The sequence below is a fragment of the Mesoplodon bidens genome (genome assembly GCF_964165515.1).
Source record: "Mesoplodon bidens genome assembly, chromosome: 3".
Taxonomy (NCBI): Eukaryota; Metazoa; Chordata; class Mammalia; order Artiodactyla; family Ziphiidae; genus Mesoplodon; species Mesoplodon bidens.
Genome location: NC_138178.1, coordinates 111,441,543 through 111,461,586, shown reverse-complemented (window position 1 = coordinate 111,461,586; position 20,044 = coordinate 111,441,543). Strand labels below are relative to the sequence as shown.

General features: G+C 37.7%; 1 protein-coding gene across 5 annotated transcripts in view; it reads left to right on the top strand.

Moving 5' to 3' along the window:
• The window catches only part of HECTD1 (HECT domain E3 ubiquitin protein ligase 1), an 89,547-nt gene that overhangs the window by 5,358 nt on the left and 64,145 nt on the right, over positions 1 to 20,044 (top strand). For all 5 annotated transcript variants that reach the window (XM_081229673.1, XM_081229675.1, XM_081229671.1 and 2 more), the window contains one exon: positions 18,750 to 18,984. In XM_081229673.1, the coding sequence (XP_081085799.1) occupies positions 18,750 to 18,984 (235 nt within the window). The remainder of the gene's footprint in view (positions 1 to 18,749; positions 18,985 to 20,044) is intronic.

The window sequence follows — 20,044 nt, the reverse complement described above, 5'->3', positions numbered from 1 at the left end:
GGGTCTTCATTGCTGCGTACAGGCTTTCTCTAGTTGCGGTGAGCAGGGGCCACACTTCGTTGCAGTGTGCGGGCTTCTCATTGCGGTGGCTTCTCTTTGTGGAGCACAGGCTCTAGAGCGCAGACTCAGTACTTGTGGTGTACGGGTTTAGTTGCTCCGCGGCATGTGGGATCTTCCCAGACCAGGGCTTGAACCCGTGTCCCCTGCATCGGCAGGTGGATTCTTAACCACTGTGCCACCAGGGAAGTCCCAAGATCATTGATCTTAATGAGAGCTGAGTGGAGTGGCTTGAGGGCCAGATTTGAATGAGTTGAAAAAAGAAATGGAGACAGGGAGTGTGGAAAAATTTTTGAGAAGTTGTATTGGAATAGGAGTGTGGGGCTTTTTCTTTTAGAGGTCAAAGAGTTAGAAAAAAAAAGAGTTAGGAGAGAGAATGGATAATTCATAGTATTCTGAGAAACTGAGAGTAATGTGCATAATGTGAATCACCTGGAGATCTTGTTAACATTGCAAATTCTGATTCAGTTGGTATGGTATGGTGTGGTGTCTGATATTCTGCATTCCTAGTATGCTCTCAGATAATGCTGAAGTTGTTAGTTGGAAAATCCCACCTTGAGTATCAAAGCTCTGGTCCACTGGTGGAGAGATAGATTTACGGTAGTGTGTTCCTCGTTGTAACACAGGAAAGAGGGAGATGTTTTAGGTTTGATGGTCAAAAGTTGAAGGGATTTCTGTCTGATGATGTCTGTTTTCTCCCTGAAGTAGGAGATTGAAAAGAATGGTAATATCTAGGATTGGTATGGGGAGATGATTATGTTCCTGCAGTGCTAGTGGCTTCATAGCAGATATCCCCGCCTATAAGCTAACTATACGCAGAGTTACAGTCTTAAAATATTTTTATGGTCTTTTTTTCCCCAGCTTTATTGAGGTATAATTGACTATGGTCTAAAAATACTGATTTGACTGTATTATTCCTCTTTACAAAATCTTTTGTGTTCTTTACCTAGTGAATAAAATTTAAATGCCTTCAAAGACCTCTGCTGCATCTCACGCATACATACTACTATTACTTTTGTTTTTCCATTGCTAACATACTGCTGGTGTACAGTAGCTAATATCCAGATATTGAACAAATTGAAGAAATTCTTTATATTGTGCCTGTTTTCCATAGTCCTTAAAATGCTTATAGAAAGTACTTTTGGAGTCAAACTGGTTGAGGAGTCTGCTGGAGGAAGAGCATCGTGTTCTTCTCTAAAGGAGAAACAGTGATCGCATCAATATGTATTGATGTTTTCTCTACCCACTTCCATTAATGTACCTGCCTTTTCCATATTTTCTTCTACCCAGTGGCAGAGTAATAGGGAAGTGAAATTACTTTTTTTTTGATCAGTCCTGTAGCCAAGCCTTCCCTGCACAGAGAATGTTCATTGTATCAAACACATATAATCCTGAAAAGTTAGATAAGTGAATTTCTGTAAACAGAGCAGCTGTATATGTGCTTTTCAGTGGACAGCAGAGAGAAGTGCTGGAAGATGAGAAGCATGCTCTGTCACTGCTCTAGGGGGCTCATAGATAATGAGCTTCAGTGAGCTTTCATTTTGTTTTCAAAGTGTCTGTCACCTTAAAAACATAAAAAACAAAACACTCTTCTAGTTTACAGCAATATATATGTATACTTTGCATAGTACTTGTTGACCGTGTCATTAGATCTTTTAATGCCTCAGAGCCCAGCACTGTCATTCTCATCTTTGTATCCTACCCCCAACACTTAGCACAGTACTTGGCACCAAAAGGCATTCAGTAAGGGACTTCCCTGGCGGTCCAGTAGTTAAGACTCCACGCTTCCACTGCAGGGGACACGGTAGGTTCGATCCCTGGTTGGAGAACTAAGATCCCACATGCCGCAGAGTGCGGCCAAAAAAACCCAAAACCAAACAAACAAAACAAAAGGTATTCGATAAATATTTGTTGAACGAATTGTCAGTTTTGTGAGTGTATTTTAATTGGAGAAAAACAAGTCTACATATTGGAATTTGACTTACTCCTTTTTCTTTGAGAGGGAAGGCTGTAATTTTTAACTGTAGGCCAAGAGTTATTGTAAGTTAAGCAATACAGAGTCAAGGCTGGGGGCAGGGGCAAGAATGGAATAAAAGGTAAAATGGATCAAAAGATGTTATTTATTATCTTCAAGAAACAAAATTTATTAATCTTTTACAGTTAAAATGTTCAGTTTTGTTTTTTTTTTTAGTAAATGAAGTGCTCAATTTAGGGACTATATTCAGTAAAATATCACCACTGTAGATAACTTCCTTTATCTAAAAACAGTTAAATTTCTTTGTATTGTAAATCTTCTGAAATCTTGGTCCAAGTCATATAGTCTGGAAAAAGCATATGGTAGTAATAGTATAGAAACGATTACAGTTCCTAAGGGAAATTCTTTCTCTTTGTAACCTCATGAAACTTTTTTTGCTCTTGTTTTAAGTTACTTATCTCTGCTTCCATTAGGGAAAGATTCTTTCACCATTGCAGGTAGCATTTTGGAAACTGTTGCTTAAATTGGATTCATCTGAACATTCTACTAAATCTCATTTGTGTGGTTGACTGATCTGACAGTAGTTCTGTAGAGATTGAGTGATCTTAAAGTTTCCTAATTAGGACACCTTGGGGTCTATAAATCGGTGTTATAGTATAGTACTGGGTTTAATATGTAAAAATAATTTCTACCTATGATGTAAGAGGTAAATATTTAGCAAGTTTAAAAGTTTTAATAACCCTTTAATTGTGATGCATCTATTTGTGCCATAGATGTGTTTGTTCTTTTAGCACGATTCAGGGAGGACTGTGATTACTGTATGTGTGCTTTTTAATTTTGTCTTAAATTTATTTAAATTACATATGGATTTTGGCAAACGCATACAGTTGTGTAACTACCGCCACTAAAATTCAGAACAGTTCCATCATTCCCCAAAATTCTTCAGAGTTCTCCCTTTGAAGTTAAACCCTCCCCCAACCCCAGTGCCTGGCAACCAGTGGTCTTTTCTCTGTTGCTATAGTTTTGACTTTTCCAGAATGTCATATAAATGGAATCATATATACAGTGTGTAGCCTGTTGAGTTTTCTTGTAGTATATTACATTTGAGAGTCATCTATGTGTGTATAACAGTGCTGTCCCTTTAATTGCTAAGTAGTATTTCATTTTATGGATGTCCTGCAGATGGTTTATCCATTCACCTCTTGAAAGACATTTGGGTTTTTCTAGTTTTGGTGATTACAACCAAAGTTGCTATAAACATTAGCATACAGATTTCTGTGTAAATTTGAGTTTTTATTTCTTTTGCAGTTCTTACAGATAAATCTGACAAGATGTAGAAACTGATGAACTGATTTCAAAATTCATTTGAAAATGCAAAGGACCTAGCTAGCCAAAACATAAAGTATAAGGTTGGAGGACTAATACTACTGTATTTCAGTTCTTATTATGCAGCTGCAGTAGTCAAAACAGTGTAGTATTGGTATAAAGGTAAATGGATCAATGAAATAGAGAGTTCAGAAATAGACTCACACATACCTAGACAACTTATTTCAACAAAGGTGCAAAGACAGTTAAGTGGAAAAAGAATATTTTTTTATGCTGCTGGAACAACTGGGTATCTATATGCAAAAAAGAAAAAAAATAACCTTTACCTATACCCCACACCATATACAAAAATAAGTTCAAAAGGAGTCATAGACCTAAACATAAAACCTAAAACTATAAAACCTCTAGAAGAAAACCTAAGAGAAATCATTTGTGACCCTAGGTTAAGCAGATATTCTTAAACACCAAAAGCACAGTCCATAAGAGAATAAATTGATATGTTTGAAGGGTTTTTTAAATTAATTAATTTATTTATTTTAAAAATTTATTTATTTTTGGCTGCATTGGGTCTTCATTGCCACGTGCGGGCTTTCACTAGTTGCAGCGAGCGAGGGCCATGACGAGGGCCACTGTTCATGGCGGTACATGGGCTTCTCATTGCGGTGGCTTCTCCTGTTGCAGAGCGTGGGCTCTAGGCGTGTGGGCTTCAACAGTTGTGGCATGCGGGCTCAGTAGTTGTGGCTCGCAGGCTCTAGAGTGCAGGCTCAGTAGTTGTGGCACACGGGCTTAGTTGCTCCGCAGCATGTGGGATCTTCCAGGGCCAGGGATCAAACCTGTGTCCCCTGCATTGGCAGGTGGATTCTTAACCACTGTGCTACCAGGGAAGTTTGTGTTTGAAGGTTTTTACTGAATTCAATTTCTGTAATAGAGGACTGCTCACGTTACTTAATTTTTCTTGAGTGAATTGTAGTATGTCTTTCAAGGATTTGGTCTATTTAATATAAATTAAAATTTATGGGCATAATGTTGTTTGTAGTATGCTTTTTTATCCTTTGAATGTTTATATGGTCTGCAGTGATAATTCTCTTTTTCTTTTTTTTCCACACACACACACACACACACACACACACTGTATTTTATCTTTACAAGAGATAAATAAACTGACAGCAAGCATTGTAAATGGATGACCACAACAAAAGCAACAGTGATTGCAATTACCAAACACGAAACATACTCATACTATGTCATAATATTGACATTCAGTCCAGTAATCCTCCACTGTAACAGCTCCTTTACTTTGCAGTGAAAATTGATTTGTATATTTTTTGCCTCTGAGTCCTTGTGGGATTTTTTTTTCTTTTATTCAAACAGAAAGCCACAAAAATTATAATCATCCTCATCAGTTCTCTCAGTCCCATGTAATTAATTTTTTTTTCATCTCGATCTTTTGTTAGCATTTTTATGAATTCATCAGTTTTCCATTAGAGTTCTGAAAATGCTTTTTCATTCAGTTCAGCAGTGTAGTCAGTTACCAGAAACCTGTACTTGTCAGAGTCTTTTCCATGAATTCCTTGAAGATGAAACCCTTTTATAGGAACATTTTTGCAAAAGCATCAGAGTACACCCAGAACTGTCTGTAAATGATAATTCTCTTTTTCATCCTGATATTGGTAATTTTTATATTTTGGTCAATCTGGCTGGAGATTTATCAATTTTATTAATTTTTTCAAAGAATCGGCTTTTGGTTTCATTCCTTTTTTCTATTTTTCTGTTTTAAGTTTCATTGATTTCTGCTCTTTATTATTTCCTTCTGGGCTGATTTGGGGTTTAATTTGCTCTTTTTTTCTAGTTTCTTAGGTAGAAGCTGAGATTTGAGACCCTTCTTAACATAAGAATTTAATACTATAAATTTTTCTTTTATGTTTTCATTGATGTTCTATATTCATTTTCACTTGGTTCAAAATATTTTAAAATTTTCTTTGAAACTTTCTTTTTTACCCTTGGGTTATATAGAAGTATGTTGCTTAATTTTCAAATATTTGGGGATTTCCCAGATATTTTTGTGTTATTATTGTGGTCAGAGGACACACTTAATATTATTTGTTATTTTAGATTTATTAAGGTTTGTTTTATGGCCCACAGTATGGTCTATTTTTGGTAAATGGACCATATGCACTTGAGAAGAATATATATTCTTCTGTTGTTGGGTAGAATGTTCTACAAGTGGCAAATTAGGTCAAGTTGATTGACAGTGTTGTTCAGTCTATATCCTTGTTGATTTTCCATCTGTTTTATAGGTTACTGAGAGAGGCGTGTTGAAGTCTCCAGTATAGTTATCGATTTATCTATTTAGCTTCAGTTCTCTCCATTTTTGCTTCATGTATTTTGAAGCCCTGTTAGATGTCTTTAAGATTGTTAAGTTTTCTTTATAAAGCGACCCTTCTATCATTATGTAATATCCCTATTTATCTCTGATAATTTTCCTTGTTCTGAAGTGTACTTTGACATAAATATAGCTACCCCAGCTTTTATTTTGATAGTGTTTGTTTGCTATATCTTTTTCCACTTTTTTGTTTTAGCCAGTCTGTAGCGTGAGTTTCTTGTAGACAGTATGCGGTTGGCTTGTGTTTTTTAATCCAGCCTGACAATCTTTGTTTCTAATTGGTGAGTTTAGACCACTTACATTTAATGTAGTTTTTGGTATGTTTACATATGTGTCTAACATTTTATTTGGCTCTTTTGTTGTTCTGTTTCTTTTTGTGTGTCTTTGTTTTTTCTTTCCTGCCTTTTGAATTACTTGAATATTTTTGTAGCATTCTATTTTAATTTACCTATAGTTTTTTTGACTCTGTCTCTTTGTATTTTTTAGTGGTTGCTCTAGGGATTGCAGTTAACTCAGAGTTAACATTTAACCATTTAAAGTGAAATGATGAAGGCTTACAACTATGTAGATTACTTTATCCCTGTGTTATAGTTGTCATATGTATTGTCTACATATGTTGAAAACCTCAAGATACGATGTTGTAATTTTTGCTTTCAGCAGTTTAATAGGGGGAAAATAATCTATTATATTTACCCAGATATTTATCATTTCTGTTGTTCTTCCTTCATTCCTGAAGTTCCATGTACCTCTCTGGTGTCATTTCCTTTCATCTTGAAGAACTCTCTTTAGCATTTCTTTTAGAAGTCTTTTGGTGGTGAGTTCTCTTAGTTTTCCTTCATCTGAGAATGTCTATTTTACTTTCATGCTGTGAAGATATTTTTGCTGGATATAGAATTAATTGTGTGGTGCCAGTTCTTTTCAGCATTTTAAAGATGTTGTTCCGCTATCTTCTGGCTTTTGTGGTTTCTGATGAGAAATCTTCATTCATTCTAATCTTTGTTTCTTTGTGTTGTTTTTCTTCTTTCTGCTTTCAAGATCTTTTTTTCTCTACCTTTGATTTTTTGCAGTTTGATTGTGATTTGTCTGTACATGGTTGTCTTTGAATTTGTCTTATTTCAGGTTTAATGACTTTCTTGAATCTGTATGTCTTTCACCAAGTACAGAAAGTTTCTTCAAATCTGTATTCTTTACCAATTTTTTTCTCATTCTGGGACTCCAGTGGCACAAATGTTACTTTTTGATATGCTCCCTCAGATCCCTAAGACTCTGTTCCCCTTTTCCCCCCCAGTTTTTTCCCCTGTGTTCTTCAGACTGGATAATTTTTGTCGATCTGTTTTCAGATTCACACACTCTTTATCTGTCATCTTCATTCTGCTCTTGAGCCCATCCAGTGAAGTATTCTTTTCCCCACAGACTCTTCTTTCATTTCTAAAATTTTCATTTGATTCCTTTCATACTTTGTATTTTTCTGTTGAAGACTTCTGTTTCTAATCATTTCAAGAATGTTCACATTCAGGAATGTTCATGGAGTATAGTTATAATAGCTGATTTAGAGTCCTCTCTGATAATTTTAACAACTAGGTTGTCTCAGGCTTATTTGTGTTGACTGTCTTCTTTCTTGAATTGGATAGATTATATTGTATTGATTTTTTTGTGTGTTTCAGGTTGTTTTGGATTTTATCCTAGACATTTGGAATATTATATTGTGAGACTCTGGGTTTTATAAAAATCCTCTGGAGAATGTTGATTTTGTTGTTTTCTTTTGCATGCAGTTAACCTGGTTAAATTTAGACTGCAAGCTCTGTCTTGCTCTCTGTGGGTGGTGGTTCCAATGTCAGTGGTTTCAAAGCCTTTGTTATGATGTTTGGGTCTACTTTGTGCATGTGTCACTCAGAGTTTAGTCTGGGACTTGGGTGGTGGATTATGTCATAGTGCAGTTGTCAAAGTGTTTGCTATTGTTTTTTATCTTTGTCTTCCATATATACAATTCAGAGGTGAGCTCAGAACTTGTGTCAGGGATCATTTTTCTAGCTCCTTTTTCTCTGAGATTTCCCCCACATCTTTCAGCTACCAGGAACCCTTTTTACTAGTGTTCTAGCTAGAAAACTGGGGATCTCTTGAAGTTTTAACCACATTTCCCCCACTCCCCACCCATCCTTCAACCCCCTTGTGCTGTCATATACTTTCTGGGACTGGGACTGCCCTCAGTGTCAAAGTAGTAAGAGAAAAGACAGGGAAAAAAATAGCATGATTCCTTTCATGCTCTTTTGGCTATAGGGGCTCCTTTTCTTAGTTCCCAGTTCTCCCAGGGCCTGAGATGCTTGTGCCACCTCTACTGCACTGTGCATGTATCACTCAGAGTTTTGTTTGGGGCTTTCACCTGGGTCTGGCCTTGAGGCCAGGCTGGGAGGAAGATACCCCAGGAATTTCTCTTCATACCCTCTGGCTCACAGAGGCCCCTTTTCTTGGTCCTCTCAGAGTCCTTTTGTACCCCCCTGCTACATGGTTTTGGGAGTTGGCCTGTCCAGGGATCAAAGCTGGAAAAGAAAGGAGGAAAGGAAAAAAGCCCTTGAAACTCACTTCCATCATGGGTCATTACGTTTTGACTTCCTTCCCCAATCCATCTGCTGTTGTCTAGCTTACTTCGGTTAACAGATTTTAAGTTTATTTTTGGGAGTTATGAAATAGGTTTGTTTCAGAAATTTAGAAAAGTCAGAAATCTAGACAATGAAAATCATAATTGCACCATCTAGAAATAAGCCATTTTAACTTTTTGCTCTAGTTTCTTTGCATATTTTTATATGATAAACACCATAATGGATATATTTTTCCCTTTTTCTTTAATTAATTAATTAATTTATTTATTTATTTATTTTCGGCTGTGTTGGGTCTTCATTGCTGTGTGTGGGCTTTCTCTAGTTGTGGCAAGCGGGACTACTCTTCGCTGTGGTGCACGGGCTTCTCATTGCAGTGGCTTCTCTTGTTGCAGAGCACGGGCTCTAGGCGTGTGGGCTTCAGTAGTTGTGTCACACAGGCTCAGTAGTTGTGTCACATTGGCTTAGTTGCTCCGCAGCATGTGGAATCTTCCCAGACCAGGGCTCAAACCTGTGTCCCCAGCATTGGCAGGTGATTCTTAACTACTGCACCACCAGGGAAGTCCCCCTTTTCTTTATGTACTTGTATCATTAGTTCTTAGTAAACAGCTTTTAAAAACCTGCATAATCTGCCATACGGATGTGTCATATGCTTAATTATACCCTTGTTATTAGATATATAGGTTATGCAACAATGAGCATCTTTGTACATGCATTTTTGCCTGATGGTGTGGGGTTTTTGGGGGGTTTTTTGTTGTTGTTTTTTTGCGGTACGCGGGCCGCTCAGTGGCCATGGCTCATGGGCCCAGCCGCTCTGCAGCATGTGGGATCTTCCCGGACCAGGGTACGAACCTGTGTCCCCTGCATCGGCAGGCAGACTCTCAACCACTGCGCCACCAGGGAAGCCCTGGTATGTTTTTTGAACTGCTGACTTCAAAATTACATGTAAGAGGAAGCCAAGGTTTCTTTATCTGTTTGGATTAATAATATTTAATTGTTTTTAGAAGTTTGACAAAATATGTTCATATATAATTACCTTCTCATGAGTAATTTCAAAGTGGAACTGCTATTGGTAGCAGACCTTGTGGTTTTTGATTGTTTTGAACTTTACAGTTGATTGCAGGAGAATCTAATTGAAGATAATGTTACAAGTTTTTATTCCCTGGAGGAATGAATGAGTAGGTTAGTGAATTTTGATTTTTTTAATAAATTTATTTATGTATGTATTTATTTATTTTTGGCTGCATTGGGTCATCATTGCTGCACATGGGCTTTCTTTAGTTGCGTTGAGCGGGGGCTGCTCTTCGTTTTGGTGTGTGGGCTTCTCATGGCGGTGGCTTCTCTTGTTGCGGAGCACGGGCTCTAGGTGCACGGGCTTCAGTGGTTGTGGCTCATGGGCTCTAGAGCGCAGGCTCAGTAGTTGTGGCGCATGGGCTTAGTTGCTCTGCGGCATGTGAGATCTTCCTGGACCAGGGCTCGAACCCATGTCCCCTGCATTGGCAGGCGGTTCTTAACCACTGCACCACCAGGGAAGCCCCTGATTTTTTTTTTTTTTTTTTTTTTTTTTTTTTTTTTTTTTGCTGTACGCAGGCCTCTCACTGTTGTGGCCTCTCCCGTTGCGGAGCACAGGCTCCGGGAGCACAGGCTCAGCGGCCATGGCTCACGGGCCCAGCCGCTCCACAGCATGTGGGATCTTCCCAGACCAGGGCACGAACCCGTGTCCCCTGCATCGGCAGGCGGACTCTCAACCACTGCGCCACCAGGGAAGCCCGAAGCCCCTGATTTTTATCTTTTAAGAGAAATCGGAATGGAAATTTTATAAATTTATTTATTTTATTTATTTTTGGCCGCGTTGGGTCTTCGTTGCTGCATGCGAGCTTTCTCTAGTTGCAGTGAGTGGGGGCTACTCTTAGTTGCAGTGCGCGGGCTTCTCATTGCAGTGACTTCTCTTGTTGCGGAGCACGGGCTCTAGGCGCGCGGGCTTCAGTAGTTGTGGTGCACAGGCTTATCCGCTCTGCAGCGTGTGGGGTCTTCCTGGACCAGGGCTCAAACCCGTGTCCCCTGCATTGGCAGGCAGACTCTCAACCACTGTTCCACCAGGGAAATCCCCCGGAATGGAAATTTTAAAATAATGTTAATATATACCCAGTTTGGTAGTTTAATTAATTAATTTATTTTTTATCTGCCTTAAGTACATGTTCATACAGAAATAAAGCCTGTATTGCAAATACAGAAATAAAATGTGAGTGTTGAATTGGGGGGGTTATTTATGAATTTTGCTGTTCTAATTAGAGATTTTGTATATCCTGAAGTATTTGTCTGTATATATGTATATGTATGCATCTTTAGATTATTTTTGTTTTCTTGGTGGAGGTTTGAATATTCTGTGTTTCATTTTTTAAGTTTATTAAATTCTGTCACAGCCAGCCAAATTTTATGAAATAAAGTTTTTTAAAAATATTTATCAATTTAGCACAAATGTAAAGGTAATATCATTTTTAGTGGCCTAGGAGTGGGGTAATAGGTACTCTAAAATGCTTCTGATGGGAGTATACAGTGGTATAGCCTCTTTAGAAGTCAGTTTGATAATATCTGTCAAACCAAAAAATGTCGTCACAGAAATACTTCTGAAGAGACTTTCCTGGTGGTGCAGTGGTTAAGAATCTGCCTGCCAATGCAGGGGACATGGGTTCAAACCTTGGTCCGGGAAGATCCCGCATGCTGCAGAGCAAGTAAGCCTGTGCGCCACAACTACTGAGCTCGTGCTCTAGAGCCTGCGAGTCACAACTATTGAGCCCACGTGCCACAACTACTGAAGCCTGTGTGCCTAGAGCCCATGCTCTGCAGCAAAGAGAAGCCACAAAAATGAGAAGCCCGTGCACCGCAACGAAGAGTAGCCCCCGCTCGCCGCAACTAGAGAAAGCCCGCACACAGCAATGAAGACCCAATGCAGCCAAAAAAAATTAAATTAAATTAAAATAAATAAATAAAAGAAATACTCAAAATCTTTCCTTCATAAATACTGGTACAGATGTGCAAAGATATACTTCCAATATTGTTCACTGCAGGACTGCTTCAAGTAGTAAAAAAACTGGAAACCATCTAAATGGTTAACAGTATATGGCTATTCATTATATTGGCTATTATGTAGACATTAGAAAGATTGAACTAGACCTGTTCATATTAATGTGGGAAGGTGGTCACAACATATTGATTAAAGAAACGAGCAAGTTATAGGATGGTATTTGTAGTGTGATCCTACTTGTAAATAACAAAAACTTGATGACCAGGCACTGGAATCATCTGATGACTTGTTCTCTCACATGCACTTGAATACTGGCTTTTAGTTGCATTTGTTAGAACATCTACTGGCCTTGCCATGTAGCCAGTTGGGCTTCCTTACAGCATGGTGGTTGTGTTCTAAGAGCAAGAGTCCTAAGGGAATCCAGTAGAATTGACTTAATGTTAGAAGTCACAAAGTGATAACTTTCACTGTAATCATAAACCTGCCTGGGAACATAGACCTTCTCAGTAGAAAGAGTATCAAAGTCACCTTGTAAAAAAGAATTTATGGATATGTGGGATGGGAAATAATGTGGATATCGTTGGAAAATACAATCTGCCACAGTATATAATTCTTCAAGCCTCCATCCTTTGCATATACTATTCTCCTTAATTAGAAGACAGAAGCTTGTCTGCTTGGCAAACTTCTACCCGATGGTTTATGGAGCATCTTTTTTGTGCTAAACACTATATTTTATATACTTTATCCCAAGTTCTTGCAATAACTCTTCAAGGCGGAGAATACCTTGATTTAACTCAAACTTCTTCCTTTTTTTGTGAGGTCTTCCTTTCCCCAAATCCCCAGAGCTGAGCTTTCCCTCTCACACCTTTTTTTTTTTTTAAATTGAAGTATAGTTGTTGTGCAATATTACATAATTTATAAGTGTACAACATAGGGATTCACAATTTTAAAGATTATACTCAATTTATAGTTACTATAAAATATTGGCTATATTCCCTGTGCTGTACAATATAGCCTTGTAGCTTATTTGTTACACATCGTAGTTTGTACCTCTTAATCCGCTATCCCTATCTTGCCCCTTCCCCCTTCCTTCTCCCAACTGGTAACTACTAATTTGTTCTCTATATCTGTGAGTCTCTTTCTTTTTTGTTAGATTTACTAGTTTGTTTTATTTTTTAGATTCCACGTATAAGTGATATAATACAGCATTTGTGTTTCTCTGACTTATTTCACTTAGCATAATACCCTGCAAGTCCATCCATGTTATTGCAAATGGCAAAATTTCATTCTTTTCTTATGGTGAGTAGTATTCCATTGTGTGTGTGTGTGTGTGTGTGTGTGTGTGTGTGTGTGTATTACATGTTCTTTATCCTTTCTTCTCTTGATGGACACTTCAGTTGCTTCCATATCTTGGCAGTTGTAAATAATGCTGCTGTGGGGCTTCCCTGGTGGCACAGTGGTTGAGAGTCCGCCTGCCGATGCAGGGGATACGGGTTCGTGCCCCGGTCCAGGAAGATCCCACATGCCGCGGAGCGGCTGGACCCGTGAGCCATGGCCGCTGGGCCTGCGCCTCTGGAGCCTGTGCTCCGCAATGGGAGAGGCCACAACAGTGTGAGGCCCACGTACCGCAGGAAAAAAAAATAATAATAATGCTGCTGTGAACATGGGGGCACATGTATCTTTTCAAATTACTTTTTTTGTTTTTGTTTTGCATATATACCCAGGTGTGGAAATTGCTGGGTTACATGGTATTTCTAGTTTTAGATTTTTGAGAAACCTTTATACTGTTTTCCACAGTGACTGCACTAATTTACATTCCTACCAACAATGTTCAAGGGTCCCCTTTTCTCCACATCCTCACCAACATTTGTTATTTGTGTTCTTTTTGATGATAGCCATTCTAACAGGTGTGAGGTGATATCTCATTGTGGTTGACTAGCATTTCTCTGATGATTAATGATGTTGAGCATCTTGTCATGTGCCTGTTGACCATCTACATGTCCTCTTTGGAAACATGTCTATTCAGGTCTTCTGCCCATATTTTTAATCAGGTTGGGTTTTTTTAAAAAATTTTTTAACTATTTTTGGCTGCGTTGGGTCTTCATTGCTGCCCATGGGCTTTCTCTAATTGCAGCGAGCTGGGGCTTCTCTTGCTATGGAGCACGTGCTCTAGGCGTGCAGTCTTCAGTAGTTGCAGCATACAGGCTTCATTAGTTGTGGCTCTCTGGCTCTAGAGCGCAGGCTCAGTAGTTGTGGCACTCGGGCTTAGTTGCTCCGAGGCATGTGGGATCTTCCCCGACCAGGGTCGAATCCATGTCCCCTGCATTAGCAGGCGGATTCTTAACCACTGTGCCACCAGGGAAGTCCCAATCAGGTTGGTTTTTATTTGGATGTTGAGCTGTATGAGCTGTTTATATACTTTGGATATTAAACTCCCCCCCCCAAACTTTTAATGAAACTACTTCTTTCAGGTTTTTATTATAGCACTTGTTATATTTATTTTTGCTTACTTAAATTATATTTCTCTCTATTAAACTGAATTTTTTGAAACTGGGATTATTTTCATGTATTCATTTATCAAATATTTGAGTGTCCACTAGGTAAAAGTACTGGACTTGGTTGTAGGAGAACAGAGATAGATAAGGCACAGACCTTGCTATCAAGTAGCTCATGTTTTCATGGATGAGACAGATAAATGGGAAAATATAGTTTGACAGATGCTTCTGATAAATGGGTTTCACTGAATGTTCTGAAACCACCCAAGAGGAACATAACTGAGAACGCGTGGTGAGGTTTGTCTAAGGCTTCCTAGAGGAGGTACTCTCTGACCTGAGTGTTCCTAACATTTTTAAAATTTAATTTTAAAAGTTTCCTTGAAAAAGGAATACAAGTGAAAAAGAGGAGAAGGGGATAAATGTTTCTTGCAGAGGGGACCTGTTCAAGGCCACGAGGATCTGGAAAGTCTCGTGAGAGATTCTAGTTGGAATTCAATTAAGATATTAAACAGATTTAGGAGGTAGAACCATCAAGACTAGGTGTTGATTTTTGTATTTTAGAAACAGGAGTTTGGAAGAATTTTATGAGTTTTACTTGAGTGACTGGTTGGATGGCAGGTTAGAGAATAAATAGTATGGTTTTTGATAGGGAAACTTTGTTTAGTTTTGGCAGGTTGTGTTTGATGGTTCCTGAAACATCTCTAGGTATGACAGATGAGTAAAGGAGGCAGTTGGGTCTGTAATTCTGGGCTTCAAGAGAGCAGTTTAGACTAGAGTCTAGATTTGGTGTTTTGCTTTCTATGGGAAATGAGAGATAAAAATGGATTCACTTTTTTGTGTTGTGGGAAGGTGTGGGGCAGGGGAAGGAGACCTGATGGGGGTTGGGCTGGGATGAAGGCACGTGTGTGGAGGGGTGGAGACATATTAGTGAGGGGTTGGGCAGGGGGGTGGAGAGGCAGATCAGTAGGGGAGCTGATGGAATTCTTTTTTGTTTGGTTTCTCTTTCCATAAGCAAAAAGTTCTTACTTTTTCTTGGTATCATTCATTCAACAAATAAAACTTGAGTATCTTCCCATATGCAGAGAACCCTGTTGGGTGCTGTGTGAAATACATCTCTGTTCCTGAGGAGCTTACAGATTTTTAGGAGAGAGTTACAGTGGACAACGAAAAATGAAATATAAATATAAATTGTCAAAGTAAATTAAGACAAAAAGCAGGAGTCCTGTTTTGAGTCGTTAGGAAAGGTAAGCCTGAAGCTGAGGAGGTAACATTTAGGCTGACAGAAGGATGACAAAGAACCGGCCATGGGAAGAGTTGGGGGAAAAGCATTTTAGGCAGAGGGATCAGCACACACATTAGCATCTTTATGTATCTTTATCTTTCTATCAGTCTGTTCATACCAATACCCCCAGTTCCAGTCTAACACCACAGGGTTCATTCTAGTTTTCTCTTTTCTCTGTTTCCAACTCCAATCCAGTGAGATATCTGGCTCCCGTTATCCTCAATTTATTTATTAATTTGATCACTTCCCTTGTCTGTATCAGTTGCCCATCACTGGGGCATTCCCCTGCATAGATGCCTTCTTTATGTTGCTCATGCTCTTACACCTCATTCCAGACTGATCTCCTTCTCCCTCTAGAAATACTTTCCTCAACACGAGTGCTAAACCTATCTCTTAGGTGGATGTCTAAGTGGCTATTTCAGTAGTTCAGACAAGAGTTTGAAGTTAGCTTAGATTACGTTTGTAAAAGATGTGGAGAGAAGTGGACAGATTTACGATATATTTTAGAGGGAAAATTGGTAGGCTTTAACTAATGGATTGGATGTGTAATGTGAGGAAAATGGGGGGGGGAACTGAGGATGATTCTCAGGTTTCTGGGTTTCTGGATGGTTGTGATATTTACAAAGGCAGTGGTTTGGAGGTGGAGGCATATTTGTTTTGAATATGCTCATTTTATGATGCCTGTGATAATTTTAAATGGAGATAGTGATAGTGATTTAGTTGGTCTGGGGTAGAGATAACATTTTGGGAGTTTTCATGGTATGTGGATGAGATTTATAGCTATGGTGTATGAACAAAGGGAATAGATGAGATGAGCTAGAGAAGAGAAGGGAGTTTAGGACTGAGGCTAGAATGGAAAACTAAGGGAGTCACTAAGCCAAGAGAAAATTGAAGAAGAGGTGTGAGATACTCGTTGCAGACACTGGAAGAAATGTAGCAGAATTATTGGGCATTGTGTTTATTTAATATTGGTGATCACAGATTTATAATGAGTTTTCTTGATTATGTAAATTAGTTTTTCAGTTAATCTCTGTTGACATGGATACAGACCTGGGGAAGTTGTGGCTGTGGTTGTAGCCCAGGATGAAAGGCAAGGAACGCGAGGGTCTTGTTCCTGGAAGATAGGCAAGTGCTTCCTGAATAGCCATGAAGCTCAAGTTGAATTTAAAGGCCCAGTTGAAGTATCTATCAACACAGGGTTTCTCTGGAAATGATTCTAGGAAATTGTTACTAACAAACAAGTGAAAAGACAGTTTTAAGGTCTTATAAATGTTTATATCACAGTGACTGTCTTAAAGCAGGCTATTCAGCAGAGTATGTTAAGCAGCAACACTTGTTATTAATTTGTTTTAGTTGTAATATGAACTTTCAAGTAATATAACTATAGTTCTTTCAATTATTCTGTACTTTTCAGAATTCATTAACTACTATTGGCATGATTTTCTCTACTTTTTTTGCTCAATTTATAGTTAATTTGTATTGTTGAGATTTTTGTAAATTGCTTTGGTTCTAAATTGAAAAATTAATGAATATGCCTAAAATACCTTCTCATGGTTTAAAAAGTAACTCAAGAGCTAGAAAAACAAAAATTTTTTCCTGTCTAATAGCCAGAAGTTACAACAGATGTTTTGTACCATACCTTAAAAAAGTTCACAAAGCAGGTTTTCATTATACCTGACATAAAATAAGCTCTTTTAAAATATGTATGCAGGATATTTTTATTTTTCTCTTAGAAATAAAATTGATCACAGTTAACAGCTGAGAACCTATGTTTAGAACTTCTTTCTGTGTGGGTTTTTTTTTTTTAATTGGCCCCTGAGCCATACTTGTTCAGGAGATTCATCACATTTTAGGGAACACAGCAGCGATCATAGTTATTCCCCCAAATAAGCAGATACCACATTTCCCCATGAATTATAGATAGTTATACTGAACATTTCTCTTAAATTTTGTGTTTTGATGTCCAGTTTTTGTACTGTATAAGATAGATGGATATTTTATTTTTAATATAAATCATATGGTAGATCCATTCTTGTCATTTGATGTGAGGACTGTCAGCTTCAAAATTCTGTTCTTTTTCAAAAGCTACTGTTTTCTAAGGCAAAAAACATTATTTTTAAGAGTGTGTTGTTCCTCAGTAGTATTAACACTTTTACAATCTTACCTCTTTGGTTTACTACATATGCCAATGTAGAGAGCAGCAAAAATGCTTTAAGATTCTGATATGCTAGTCAGTCTTCTGATCTTACCTGAGAACTATTAGACTATCTCCATAACCTAATCTTAAAGCATTTCCTCCTCAGAAAAATTGCTAGTGACTATGTGATCTAGGTTGCTGGTGATGCTGGCTAATAAAAATCTCCTGTGTTTAATCAGTGACTGGTCAGTCACTGAATGCAAAAGGTCTTCTAAAATCTTTGATAATATTCCTGCTGCTGGACCCCTTAAGTGAACATCATTCAAGCAGATAATAAAGGTTAGAGTTACTTTGACATTCATACATTACAGATATTTTTTAAAAGCTACTAAAGATATGTGCACACTAAAAATTGGAGGAAAAATAATCCCACCGAAACGTTGAGAGTCCGGCAAGCCCTCTGTATCCCTCCATGTATCCTCTGTATCCCTCCATGTGTCCTCTGTATCTGTACCATTTAATATAAGGAACTTGAGCATCCACAGATTTTGGTATCCACAGGGGGCCCTGAAATCTTTCCTCCTTGAACACTGAGGGATGACTGTAGTGCCTTTTGTGTTATCTGTAGCTCATTTGAAGTTTAGTCTGTGCAGATAAGTTAAAGTATTTGATAGCATATAACTGAGATCTCTACTAAATTATGGTCTTTTATAATTTAAGTGTTGATAAAATATTGATTAAAAATACAAAATGTTCTTTTGATAAAACTGTCATGCAGGTTTATATAGCAGGTATTAGCTATTCATAGGAGGGAAGGGGAGCTAACGTTAATTAGTTTAATATGGTGCCAAGGTACTGAGCTAAGTGTTTAATGTATATAATTTCATTTAATCTTCATAACATCCATATAAAGTAGATATTGTTTACATACTATCTTTGCTTTACAAATCAGGACCAGAAATGCTACATAGCTGTTGTTCTATGTATTACTCTGGTCTGTTAAACCCCAAATCAGCATTTGTTCCCATACAACATGAATTGAACAATGTCCCTGGCATTCAGGAACTCTTAATGTAAATAAGGAAATAAAATGATACATTAAACAGTGTGGCAACTGTTTTTATGAGGCTTTAGGAACATGAAGGTACCACTTGACTATTTGGGGAGCTTAGGGAAGGTTTTACAGAGTTGATGTTTGAGCTTAGTATTGAATAGCAATTTTTTTTGAACATGGTTTCATGTTAATTCTGCTGCTTTAAACTGTTTACAACTTTATATTTTCAGCAATGATGAAATTAGCCTGTGATTATTATTATGGAAGCAAAAGCAATATGAGAAATATTACCTAAAATATATGCAGAAGTAGTATTGAGCATGAGGTACTATGATATAGTTTTTATTATCTGTTACTTTGGTGACTTTTTGATGTTAAGAATTTAGTAATCCTAGGTGAAATATGATTTCTTTCACTACAGATGTCCTCCTCGCACTTTCTTACCAGCCCTCTGCAAAATTTTTCTTGACGAAAGTGCTCCAGACAATGTGCTAGAAGTGACAGCCCGTGCCATAACATACTACCTGGACGTATCTGCAGAATGCACCCGAAGGATTGTTGGGGTAGATGGAGCTATAAAAGCACTTTGCAATCGTTTGGTTGTAGTCGAACTTAACAACAGGACAAGCAGAGACTTAGCTGAACAATGTGTAAAGGTAAGTCTTAATTATTTATTGGCCCATTTGAAGATCACTTAGAGAGTAAAAAATATATTTTGCAAAAAAAAAAAAAAAAAAATTCTTTCCATGGTTGAAAACAGTGGAAGTCACAGTCCTTATGTACCAAAGGAGATCCCATATGGCTTGGGAAAAGAAATCTTATCTTTGCAGGAAAATTGTAGGTCACTGATAATGCTTTCTGTGTTGCCTCAGTGCTCTTTGGTTTCTGGTAGCCACTAACACTTTGAGATAGGTTATTTCTGTTCTTATCCAAAATGATTTTGTATGCATGCAGTAAAAACAGGAACCATGGCAGCTAACACTGACCACCAATGCCAGGCATTATTCTAAACACTTTACATGTATTAACTCTCATTTAATCTTCATGACAACTCTGTATGAGGTAGGTGCCGCTAATATCATCACTTCTGTTTTATAGGTGAAAAAAAGTTAAGCATACCAAGATTAAGTAACTTGCTTGGGATGATGCAAGTAGTTAATGGCAGAGAGCCAAGATTCAAAGATTAGGAATTTGAAGATCAGGAAGTCTGGTTCTAGGGCCCATGAATTTAATTGTTTTGCTATACTCCTGTTAGAGTTAGCGGTTTTGTTTATTCCTGATGGGACTAATTATAAACTTCATGTTACTCTAAAAGCACCAGTACTGGTGAGTAGTTTATTGGAAGTACTTGGTGAACACATTTAGATTTTATGTGATTCTCTTTTTTAATTCCTGTTTCATTCTTTTTATGATTCTTGCTGCTCTAGGTGAGCAATTTTCAAACTTCTTGTCTCAGGATCCCTTTACAAGTCTTAAATTATTGAGGACCCGCAAAGAGCCTTTGTTTATGAAGGTTCTATTTATATTTACCATATTAGATATTAAAACTGAGAATTTAAAAATATTTATTCATTTATCATAAAATAACAAACTCATTATGTGTTAACATACATTACATTTTTAATGAAAATCACTATATCCTGAACAAAGAGAAAATTAGTGAGAAGAGTAACATTGTTAAGTCTCGTTTGAAATCTGTGGTTTAATAGAAGACAG